At 42.1% G+C, this 12,394-nt stretch overlaps 1 protein-coding gene across 1 annotated transcript in view; it reads left to right on the top strand.

The window, feature by feature from the left end:
* Positions 1–491: 491 nt before the first annotated feature.
* hspa12a (heat shock protein 12A) overlaps positions 492–12,394 on the top strand; it is a gene marked incomplete at its 5' end in the record, with an annotated part of 28,989 nt that continues 17,086 nt past the window's right edge. Inside the window, 5 exons of the mRNA XM_079511528.1 lie at positions 492–563; positions 1,543–1,667; positions 6,901–7,087; positions 7,784–7,888; positions 8,168–8,284. Coding sequence (XP_079367654.1) covers positions 492–563; positions 1,543–1,667; positions 6,901–7,087; positions 7,784–7,888; positions 8,168–8,284 — 606 coding nt within the window. The remainder of the gene's footprint in view (positions 564–1,542; positions 1,668–6,900; positions 7,088–7,783; positions 7,889–8,167; positions 8,285–12,394) is intronic.

Genomic DNA, 12,394 nt, shown 5'->3' on the forward strand with positions numbered 1-12,394 from the left:
AAGCAGGTGCAATGGGCAATTTCTTCTGTTTGAATGGTTTGGAAATTGTTAGGAAGCTGGACAGCCGGATAGTTAGATAAAAATGTGGAATCACAGAGAAAGTGTTGGTGGTTCTCAAAGTGGGGTCCAGGGACCGTCTGGGTTCATTGGGGGGGGGGTTCCAAATGGACCCTTACAGGTCTGTAACTGAGAGTATACAAATGTATACTCTGTACATTTGTACATTCTCAGAGTTATGGAGGTCCTTGAAATTAAAAGGTTTGAGAATCACTGATCTGCATCATCTCTATTATTTATTACCAGGTTCTTAATTTGTGTGTGTGTGTGTGTGTGTGTGTGTGTGTGTGTGTGTGTGTGTGTGTGTGTGTGTGTGTGTGTGTGTGTGTGTGTGTGTGTGTGTGTGTGTGTGTGTGTGTGTGTGTGTGTGTGTGTGTGTGTGTGTGTGTGCGCGTGCGCGTGTGCGTGTGCGTGTGTTTATCTATCTAGATGCAATGGCAACTCCCTCTCCAGCCAAGAGCATGGGTGACCCTGGGATCACACCACTGTCTCCCTCACACATCCAGGTGAGATAAAACGTATTCACTTGTTCCTTTTTCCTCTGTCTGGAGCCTTTGGCAAAGATGTGCCAAAAAACCTGTAAAATATGTATTTACAGGTTATAAATTGAACAGACATGAAATATACCACGACGGATCATGGTACAGTATGTTGTCACTATATCACACAACCCCATTGTAAGTGCTGTTTGTCAGCTTTCAAACAAATTGTTGACAAACTCACTGATGCACCCATTCTGTGGTTGTAGGCTTACGCAGGCATAAAGAATTCCAATATCCACATGTAGAACTCATTTTTGCTTTGCTTTAATAGAAAATAAAGTGCATATATGACATTCTTTCTGTTCTCTGTGTTGCTGGTAAAAACCGTGTCTCCACGTAGGTGCATAATTTCCCCCTCACACCTGTCCATAATTATAGCCTGGGCCTGGGAGGCGTGCCCGTCTGTGCCCAAAACAATAATTCCATTAGCCAATAATCAAAATCAAATTATTAAGGCTAAATAATAACAGAAATAATCAGAAAATACAAAACAGTGAAATGGCTTCTATACCCATAATAGTGTTTTCATAGTAATTTCATAGCCTGGGGTGAGATATTGCTGTAGGTTACCCAAATATGGCAATATGAAAATTACAACAATAAGTAATTAAGTAATTTTCAATTCACCAATTAATTACAAGCGTTTTTCATTCACCTTGAATGTTGTCATTGATTATTATTCGTACATTGTGATGTGTGTGCAATCTGTAATGTTTTATTTTCTTAGCTGTGGAGAGATATATGCTATACAAAGACATTAGACTATGTAGTTGCGACTGAAAATCTAGACTATGTTAGTATGTAGTCTAGATTTGTACATCTGTTGGTGCAGCACTATCAGAGTTAAATTAACTCTACGATGCTGTGTATAATATATGGCAATAAATCAGCATGCAAAGAGAAATGAATCCGCTCATCATTTTTCTTTGTCTTTCCTCAGCAGAATGACACAGATCAAGTTCCATCAGGACCCGCCTTCGTCGTTGTGGTTGCCATTGACTTTGGAACTACGTCCAGTGGCTATGCTTACGCCTTCACTAAGGAGCCTGAGTGCATTCACACCATGAGGTGAGCCAATGCTGCAATGCAGTCTCACTGTGAGAGAGAGAGAGAGAGAGAGAGAGAGAGAGAGGGAGAGAGGGAGAGAGGGAGAGGGATGAGGCGCATGAGAGACACAGACAGACAGACAGAGAGACAAAGACAGAGAGACAGATGAGAAGAGAGAGAGAATGAATGACATTGCATCAATATGGGTGAGAGACAGATACAGATGAACTTCAGTTATATATAGTGTGTAACAGTGTCCATCTTTAATAAGATGTTTAGGTGAACGATCAAAGCATGGTTGGTGTAAAGAGCCAATGGTGTACTGCACCCACCACGCAGCAATTGCTGGGGCGCTTTCCCGACCAACGACCAAGATCCACCATTGGCTCTTTATACCAACCAATGCCATGCTCCACCATTGGCTGCTTTCCCGGCTCGTGAGACTAGTTCACAAGTAACTTAGTTGACCGGAGTCCCCCAGGGGTCTACACAAGGCCCCCTCTTTTTTCCCCTTAATATCTTCACAGAAAATAGCTGATCTACAAGCTCTCAACGCGTGTTTGCGTTGCGCCGCTTGAACACATGCAGGCAAACATTCATTGGATGTTTGCCCCAGAATAGGGACGCTAAGGTTCATGCAGTTAAACACTGGCATGCCTGGTTCTGCTGTGAAATGAGCTGGTCTACAGCATTGAGACCTTGGGTCTCATGACCCGAGAGGTCATGTCTTCCTCCACTATGTGCCAGGCATCACAGGGGTCAGCAACCACCCACCATACTGTCAAAGCTGACAGGTGTTTCACTTTACTTATTCATCAATAAGGTGTAAGTCGCTCTGGATTAAGAGCGTCTGCTAAATGCCTAAATTGTAAATTGTAAATTGAATCCTCAACTCACAGTCGTGGAAGAAGTACTCACATTTTTCATTAAAAGTAGCAATACCCACTAGGTAGAAAGAAAGTAAAAGTCCTATATCCAATTCTTTTACACCTTTTTGAAAATAGCTTTCCCCTAAAAAAAACAGACTTTATGTACGTAAACATAAAGTCTGTTTTTTTAGAGCTATTTTACTCAAGTATCATCACAAAGGGTCTGCCTATGAGGGCGGATTCTGACAATGCTTTTCAATGGGAATAAAGGGTTATTTTTGTTGTTGTTCTGTTTTTCTTGTATTTTATTTGTGTATATATATATATTTGTTTTTAATCCGCAAATGTCAACAAACCGCTCGGTTCCCAGTTCGGTGTGAACGCACCCTAAAGCTCGTCCGGTTTTACCTGTGCAATATTCCAGTGTGGTATATCAGTAATATTTAATTTTTTAGGAGAAACTGTTTTCTTTCTTTTCAATAATGGACAGCTCTTCCTCTGACTACACATTTGACAACACTGGTGAATGGTGATACAATGTCGGACATCAATAATTGGGGAATACTTTTCCTCACATGGGTCATTAACTCTGACCATCAGATAAAAGTTGAGTGCGGTATTTTCGCTAACGCTGCTAGTCTTTCAGTGAAAACAGTCCCAGATCCCTCATAATATTATTTAGTTTGGACTGAGCCATTTGCAATCCAAATCCTTACCCAAACAATGGCTTCTTTGGTTAGTCGATTAAAAAAAAGGTTCTAAATCCTAAATTTTTTCTGAAAAACAGAATTATCTCTATTGGGCCGCCATCTCAAAATATGTAGTTCCAGGGACCCCCCAGAAGCCAATATTTTAGTTCAAATCAGTTATTCGCGCTGAAATATATATTCAATGATTTGCACCACATTTTCACGACTTTTCAAAAATAGCAGACCTACGCCACTCGGTGGCGCGCTATGAGCTTGTAGATCTGCTATTTTTCAATAGCTAAAGTAGAACAGAATGCTTTAAAACACCAAAAGGGGTTCCCGCCCAAAATGGGTTAAAGGCTGTTTAAACTCAAAGACATACAATAATGCAATACAGTACAATAATAATAATAATATTATAATATCTCAGATTTATACAGCACTTTTCTAAGTACACAAATTAGCTTTACATGGGGAGGGAGAAAACTAAAACATAATCAACTTTATCAGAACAAAAAAAAATCACAATAGAATAAGTTTAAAATTCAGCTTGGTTCAATGTTGTAGTTGTATATTTATAGACGGCACCTTCAGATTCGTCATTAGAGATTAGTGAAGAATTGTCTATTGCTCTCTCAGAATAAAAGGTTTGGCTCATTTGATAAGACCACACAATGCTCTTGTTTGTGGTTTGAGCTCTCCTCTTCAGAAATGTTGTCTGAATGAATTAGAGTGAATGGTGTATTTTCATCATAGACCGGGACATCACATTAGCATTCATCAGCTGGCCTCACTGGAACGGACCACACAATGACTAGTGACTACACAATGGCACAAATAAAAAAACAACCTGAGTTGCTAATTACTTTTCAGAAAATGGCAACTGTCTCTGCATTCCTTAACCCATTTTGACCTGAGATCAGATTCTAAAAATGTCTTCTACATCCTGACAGTTTTCTGAAAAAGCTATGTTTCTATGTCAGTGGTTCTTCGATTTTTCAAAAATGGCAGATCTACAAGCTCATAGCGCGCCACTCGGTGGCGCGCTATGAGCTTGTAGATCTGCCATTTTTCAACATGATGCTAACACCAAAAGGGGTTCCCACCCAAAATGGGTTAACTCAAAATGTCCCTAGAAAGAGAGCATCCTCCAAAAAACATTCTCTGTAAGGAAATATATAATTCTAGAATACATAGTCAGCCAGATTCTGGTCTAGCTGTTTACTGGTGAGGGGAAAGGAAAGGCATGCATTATTGATGCCTTTCCTGCTATTACGTGGCATGTTTCACTGCACTGTTCTGTTTATAGACGATTCTAGATTAGGGAGATTCAAGGTCCACTTTATGGTAATTGTTCATCTGTCATCATTACAATCAGGACCAATTTACAGTGCAATGTTGTTATTGTTGGATCTAATGATAACGATAAGTAACTATGACGATATAACGACAGCACAACAGTATCTACAACCGCTTCAATAGCACCACCAAACTCAGGTTCAGGGTATGGGCGGGACGGCTGGTGTCTTTAATGATGTTGTGGGCTTTTCTCTTACAGCGTGTGGTGTTGATGTTGTGGAGACTAGGAGTAGGTAGTGCTGTGCCGATGCTTTTAGCTGCTGTTTTAACGGTCCTCTGCAGCCTGTTACAATCCTGAGCAGTCATGTTGCCGTACCACACTGTGATGCAGCCAGTTAAGACACTTTCAATGATGCAACGATACAAGTTCACAAGTCCCTTTGTACTTAAGCCACATTTTTTAAGGCGCCTCAGAAAGTACAGTCGCTGCTGCGCCTTCTTGAGGATGTACTCAGTGTTGAGTGACCATGTGAATGTGTCTGTGATGTGTATGCACAGGAATTTAAAGTTATCGACTATGTCCACAGATGACCCCTTGATTGAAATGGAGGTGTGGATACCTTTGGACTTCCTAAAGTCTACAATGATTTCTTTGGTCTTAAAGGAGAATTCCATGCTAGAAGGCTTTTTTACCTTTCTTACCTTTCTTTGTAGTCGTTACGTCCCCACCAAAGAGGTCCAGGTGTTTTTTTGTGCAAAAACTCCTTATTGGCTATTTCCCCTACCATAAGCCCTCAATGAATTGAATGGGAATTGAATGGGAATTGAATGGGGCTGCTATGGATGGGGTGTTGTGCTAATTAGCTTATTTCCATCGAAATAAGTAGTAAAGTGTGACGCTTGGGATATTATTTACATTATGAAGAGAGGATATATACAAAAAAAATATAATTTTGAGCGATGGAAATAAGCGAATTATAGCCCCATTCAATAGCCATAGCCCCATTCAATTCCCATTCAATGCAATTCATTTAGGGCTTATGGTAGGGGAAATAGCCAATAAGGAGCTTTTGCACAAAATAACACCTGGACCTCTTTGGTGGGGACGTAACAACTACAAAGAAAGGCAAGAAAGCCTTTTAGTATTTCCTTTAATGGTGTTTCCTTTAATGGTGTTAAGTGAGAGGTTGTTGTTGTCGCACCATAGGGTTAGATCTTCTATCTCCCTCCTATAGGCCCTCTCGTCACCGTCGGTTATTAATCCGATCACTGTGGCAGTGTGGTATCATCCGCAAATTTAATTATGCTGTTATTCCCACATCTGGCGACACAATCAAACGTAAACAAACTGTACAACAGAGGACTGAGGCAGCAGCCTTGGGGCGCGCCGGTTCTGGTGAGAATTGTGGATGAACATCTATCTCCTATGCACAGCCTGCCTGTCAGAAAATCAAATACTGAAAAAACTGAAAAGGATAATAACCATTATCGCATTGACTAAAAGATCTTCTATCTCCATAATCTCCCAAATTGATTAATCTTCACAACAGCAAGTGTCTCTTATTGAGACAACCACCATCGATGCACCTACTCTGCAAATCCGGCACGCTTGTCTCCCAAGGAACAGAGCAAACCCTAAAAATAGCTGGCCTCCATTTGTACAGAACTATAGTGGTGTTGCACAATTATCCTAGAAACAGAGAAACGCACATCCTATATACCTCATCGCATGAGGAATAGTGAAAATAGCCGATATACAAGCCCACAACACATTGCATTTATACCATTTTAGAACCTTTTTAAATAGTGCAAGAAATCTATTATGAGAATATAGATGAAAAATCACCACTTGAACTCCAGCATCCATATTCTGGGGGGAACATTAGGCAGAAATGTAATTTTGGCAAAGAGATTTGGCATAGACAGGAAAAAAAGTAGCCAAATACAGAGCCAACTCTGGTCCAGTTTATTAAGTCTAGAGAGGGTTTAAGTGGTTAATGACGGTGGGGATGTGAGAATCAGTGTTGATTTTGTCGACTGGCGAAGATTATTCGATTATCTTTTTTCACTGATGGGATAAACTCATTTATTTTTGGTTGCTCTTGGGTGTTGCATTCTGAAAATAGCAGATCTAGAAGCTCACAACAAGTCCCAGCGTGACGCATTGTGAGCTTGTAGATCGGCTATTTTCAGCATGCAACCAAGTCAAAATCAGGCATTAAGATGCCATCAGTGCCCATCAAAATTCCTTTTAATCGACTAAATCAGCTGTAGATTTAGTCGACTAAAATCTTATATTTAGTCAACTAAAACTAGATTAAAGGTAAAATATTTCAGATGACTACCGGTATGACTGGAATGCGTTGGCCATTGGTTAAACTTGTCTGTCTCTCTTAGGCGCTGGGAAGGAGGAGACCCGGGCGTGTCCAATCAGAAGACTCCTACTACCATCCTGCTCACCCCAGACAGGAAGTTCCACAGCTTTGGCTACGCAGCACGTGACTTCTACCATGACCTGGACCCCTCCGAGTCCAAACAGTGGCTCTACCTGGAAAAATTCAAAATGAAACTCCACACCACTGCAGTAAGAAAACACACATGCACGCACGCACGCACACACACACACACACACACACACACACACACGCACACGCATACATAGTATAGTATAGTATGCACAGTGTACTTGACTTACTTAAATATATCAAAAACATATGTGGATATCTACAGTGCATACACACACTCCACTGTCATTACTAAGTGACTCTCTCCAAGGGCAATATAAAAGTGGCTCCCCTGACGGATACTGCAAAATTCCCTGGTTTCTATCTTCCCTGCCAAGTCAACAGCATTTCTGCCATCAGCAACCGTTGGCTCATTCTACTGTTATTGCACACAATTTACCACTGGCATGCAGCTGGGCTGGATGTGATCTGGACAGGCTATTAGGCTGCGTGTCCACCAAAGCAATTTCTTCCCGGCCGAAAACGGCAGGCTCTCGCCTAAAAACGTGTCCAAACGCAACGCCAGAATTAGTTGAAAATATTTAATATCTAGGCAAGCGGATAAGAACGCCACACATGAACGTGCAAAGGGCTATTAGCATCATCCATGTACATAACTGAATATTGTCAGTTGAAAACATTCAAGACTGATGTGACTGACTGACTCACTGAATGATGTGAATGACCATACATCTTTTGACTGGCCTTCACACCAACATGGTATTTTGTTCATTTAAATAAACTTTTACTCATTGCATTTTCTCTACTCCAATCAGAATCTGTCCATCAACACAGACCTTCTGGCAGCCAATGGGAAAAGAGTAAAAGCATTGGATATATTTGCGTACGCACTGGCCTTCTTCAAGGAGCAAGCCCTAAAGGTAATACAAACAATAATGTAATAGGTAATGTAACCTTTATAACTGATGACGAAACGGCCCATTTCGATAATAATAATAAGTTCAGGTATTTTAAAGTGTAATAAGAAAAAGTTCAGGTATAATGTAAGGTATAATTATTAATATATTAACATTGTTAACATACATCATAATGGAATTTGATCTGTGTTTGGTTAGAGCAGTTTGGTTTGGGCAGTTTTAAACAGTTACAAACTCTTAACAGAGCTGAGAGGGATTGAAACCTACTGTTGTCCCCTGCAGGAACTGAGTGACCAGACAGGCGGTGACTTTGACAACAATGACGTGAGATGGGTGATCACCGTGCCAGCCATCTGGAAAATGCCAGCCAAGCAGTTCATGAGGGAGGCTGCGTATAAGGTACAGGCTTCAATGTGGCAGATATCAGATATGTACACTCAAACGTGGCTCCCAATCACGGCTCTTCATTATAATGTTTTTTTTTACCTTTCAAGAGCCATTCTCCTTTCAACATCCACCATTTAACCACTTATTGAACACTATACCTCGCTGAGCAGGGTCCCCAAGTGGTCTGTTCTCGGTGCACATTTTTCCTCCTCTACACCAAATCTCTTCGCCAAAAATGGCAGTTCTACAAGGTGCTGCAACACGACACGTTGTGAGCTTTTGGCAGAATGTTCACGCATTATGATATTGCTAGAATAGGGACACTAGGGTTCAAGTGGGTCAAGTAGGGACACTATCATGATTTTCTGCATCATGTCTATATTTTTGCTGCAGGGCTAATGTTCCATTAGCACTGCAGCCATGATACTGAGCAGTCTGGTGTCTCTGAACTGCAGCCATGATGATACTGAGCAGTCTGGTGTCTCTGAACTGCAGCCATGATGATACTGAGCAGTCTGGTGTCTCTGAACTGCAGCCATGATGATACTGAGCAGTCTGGTGTCTCTGAACTGCAGCCATGATGATACTGAGCAGTCTGGTGTCTCTGAAAGGCCAAGTTGTGCTGAAATGTTCAACTTCAAGTTTACTGGCACATCTCAGGTTCACACCAGGTTTAATGGAGTAGGTGAAATTCCTTTGTGCAAGCTTCCCAAGAATTTCAGTTACATTAAAATATAATATTAATAAAAATAATAATAGCTCAGATTTATATAGCGCCCAAATTCTCTTCACTTACGACTTTATGAAACGAAAAGTATATAAAAGAAAATAAGAAAAGAGATAAAATATATACATAAGATGTGTGACAGTCTTCCGTTCTTGTGCAACAAAAATAACAACAGATATCAAATATAAACAAAAAGGAATGTATCTACTGTCAGATACACAAAAGTGAGTTATGTAAATGAATGTGTGTCGATAGACTATTTTCAAAACCCCATTGTAACAAGCCTCCGTTTCATTTTCGGGTTATCAGGGAGGTGGGGGCTGTTGTTATGAGGAGTGATCATTAGCATTAGAGCATACCCCTTACCTCTCGTCAGAAACGGTTACATGTCCGGAGCGATGCGAGACAAAGTCACAAATGAAATCCGATCATCAGGATGCGCGACAGCTCACCATGGACAGCACTTGAAGCTTTAGACATACAGGGCTTTGAAAATCATGTTATAATTAGGTGATCCCGATTGGATCGGTTGATCGGAAATCGGGGCCGATCTGGTCATTTTCAAATGATCGGAATCAGATCGGGAGCATACAAAACATAACCGGGACATCCTAATATCAATATTATATTCATATCATTAGACTGGATATTGTCTGTGATTTGGGATATTATACTATTGTGATGGCATAAACGTGTTCTATAAAATATAAATATCGGATCGGGGAAAATGATCGGAATCGGATCGGAATCGGATCGGGAGCAAAAAAACGTGATCGGGACATCCCTAGTTATAATGGAGGCTCAATGGAGCTGGAAAAAAACCCACAGCTGGTGGGGATGGAGGCATTGCATAGCAACCGGAGGAAAGGTAAATTGACGGCCGCCGCTTTCATGGAGTATACGGTTGTCTACGAACATGTTCGTAGTTGGCTGATGCCGTACCATAGCCTAGGGGTCCGAATATGTTCGTAGATGGCAGAAAGATTATTAACTGAAATGCACTTAAAAAGTGTGGTACTGTCCCTTGTTATTTTCTTCTGATTTGAGGCAGTGTTCTTCCCTAACGCCACTGTTGAAAACGCCATCTACTGTTCAGACAGTTTTACTGCAGATTAGATTAAGTGATGACTGGGCATGATTTCCTTTACCACCCTGCTTTGCTGGCAGCAGCTGCTGCTACACTATGATAGATAGGAGAGAGAGAGAGAGAGAGAGAGATAGAGAGATAGAGAGAGAGAGAGAGAGAGAGAGAGAGAGAGAGAGAGAGAGAGAGAGAGAGAGAGAGAGAGAGAGACTAATGGAGGGAACGAGAGGTGCGGCACCGTGAGCTGCAGTGCAAGGCACTAATCAAGATTCACCCTCATACACAGCATGTACACACACACATGCATGCACGCACCCGTGCACACGTGTCTACAGAGTTTAGTGCTCACATAATACACACGCACATTCATCACACACCTGCAGCCAAGCAGTCTCCATCATTCATCACACTGACCTGCAGACTGTGGTAGAGGACACAGGAAGGAACCAAACCAAGGAAGGGAATGTGTGAAGAACATCATTCTGGGAGCGTGTGTGCGTGTGTGTGCGCGTGTGCGCGTGTGCGTGCGTGCGTGCGTGCGTGCGTGCATGTGTCTATGTGTAAATGGTGCATTTATATAGCACTTTTATGTAAAGCGCTTTACATAGAGTGTGTGTGTGTGTGTGTGTGTGTGTGTGTGTGTGTGTGTGTGTGTGTGTGTGTGTGTGTGTGTGTGTGTGTGTGTGTGTGTGTGTGTGTGTGTGTGTGTGTGTGTGTGTGTGTGTGTGTGTGTGTGTGTGTGTGCGCGCGTGCGTCGCGCACGCGTGTGTGTGTGTGTGTGTGTGTGTGTGTGCATGCAGAAGACAAAACCAGTGAGAGTACAATACATTGCACAGTATCCCCTCTCCCCTGTTTCATTATTTCACACTAAATGAGATTTTGCCCAGCAACGGTATCACACAGCCCTCACAATAACAAATCAGAGAGCTGTGTGTGTGTGTGTGTGTGTGTGTGTGTGTGTGACTACGTCTCAGTGGAGCAGGGGGATGGAGAGAGAGAGAGAGAGAGACATGACTGGGGTGGTCATTGAGCGCCCCACAGGAGCATGTGTTTGGAGGATCGTGTGTCCGTTGTGCCTGTGCTCACATAGCCTACTGCTAGTGTGTATGTGTACGAGTCAGTGTGTGTACTGTTGCTGCACAAAGTATATACTCCATTAAATACTCAAGTATTCAATAGTACACATTTTGAAGAACAGTTTATTTTTTAATATCAATCTATTTCTGCATTGTACTGTATTGAAACAATATATAAAAATCACACCTGTGTGAACTGAGTGGTGCAACTTCCCCCCCCCCCCCCCCTCTCTCTCTCTCTCTCATTGGCAGGCAACAGTGCAGCACTATCTCTCTCTCTCTGTTTCTGGCACAACAGCGCCCCTACTATAGTCACACATGAGTCACACACAAACATAGTCACATAGGTTAACACGGACATTGCTGTTCCTTGGAGTGGTTGCACCACTCAAAAATAGTGAAAATAGCAGCTTCCTAGAAATGTGGTGGAGTCAAGTACAATAGCAGAGTGAAAGGCATGTGCTTGCAAAAGAGAAAAATGTAACCACTTGAAACTCAGCGTCCAATATTCTGGCCATTCTTAGCCAAAAATAGCAGATCTACAAGCTGACAATGAGTCACGCTTGTAGAGTACAGTACTCAAGTAAATGTACTTAGTTACTGACAGACAGACAGATGGATGGAAATTACGCTCGTGTGCGTCTGCAACTTGCAGCGTGGGCAAAAACCCGGAAATGCTTTGCACACGCTGCAAGTTGCAGCCGCGCGCAAGCGTCATTTCCATCCACCAGCTGTTTAAAAACCCGGAAGAGGCACCTGCTCTAAGCCGCATCTTGCATCTTCGTGACTCTACTGTGTGGCCGCACTGCCAGCGCTACATAGGTGTGGCACAGTCCTGACAGATTTTGCGAGAGAAATCAGCAACTGGGCCTTTAAAAACAAGCCCAAAAGAAGCGACTCACTATAGGCCACATGAGGAATAATGATAAAATAATTTTAAAAACATTTTAACAACACAAATCTGTTACAGGGGGTCCCTGGGGTCCGTGGACAAATACATTGGGGGTCCTTGACTTGAAAAGGTTTGAGAACCACAGGTTTAAACAACATTAGGAGACAAGCCCAAATACGTAACTACATTTACAATCAAGCCGAAAAAGATATTTACAAGCAACTTTAGAGCAAAACCGGCCCAATATTGGGTGGCAGCCTGTCTGCTGCTAACAGGGAACAGACAGTACAGAGGAGGGTGTGGTCAGCTGTTGTAAAGAATGATGATGAGGGTGGTGGCGGCG

The sequence above is a fragment of the Electrona antarctica genome (assembly GCF_951216825.1).
Source record: "Electrona antarctica genome assembly, chromosome: 10".
Classification (NCBI taxonomy): domain Eukaryota; kingdom Metazoa; phylum Chordata; class Actinopteri; order Myctophiformes; family Myctophidae; genus Electrona; species Electrona antarctica.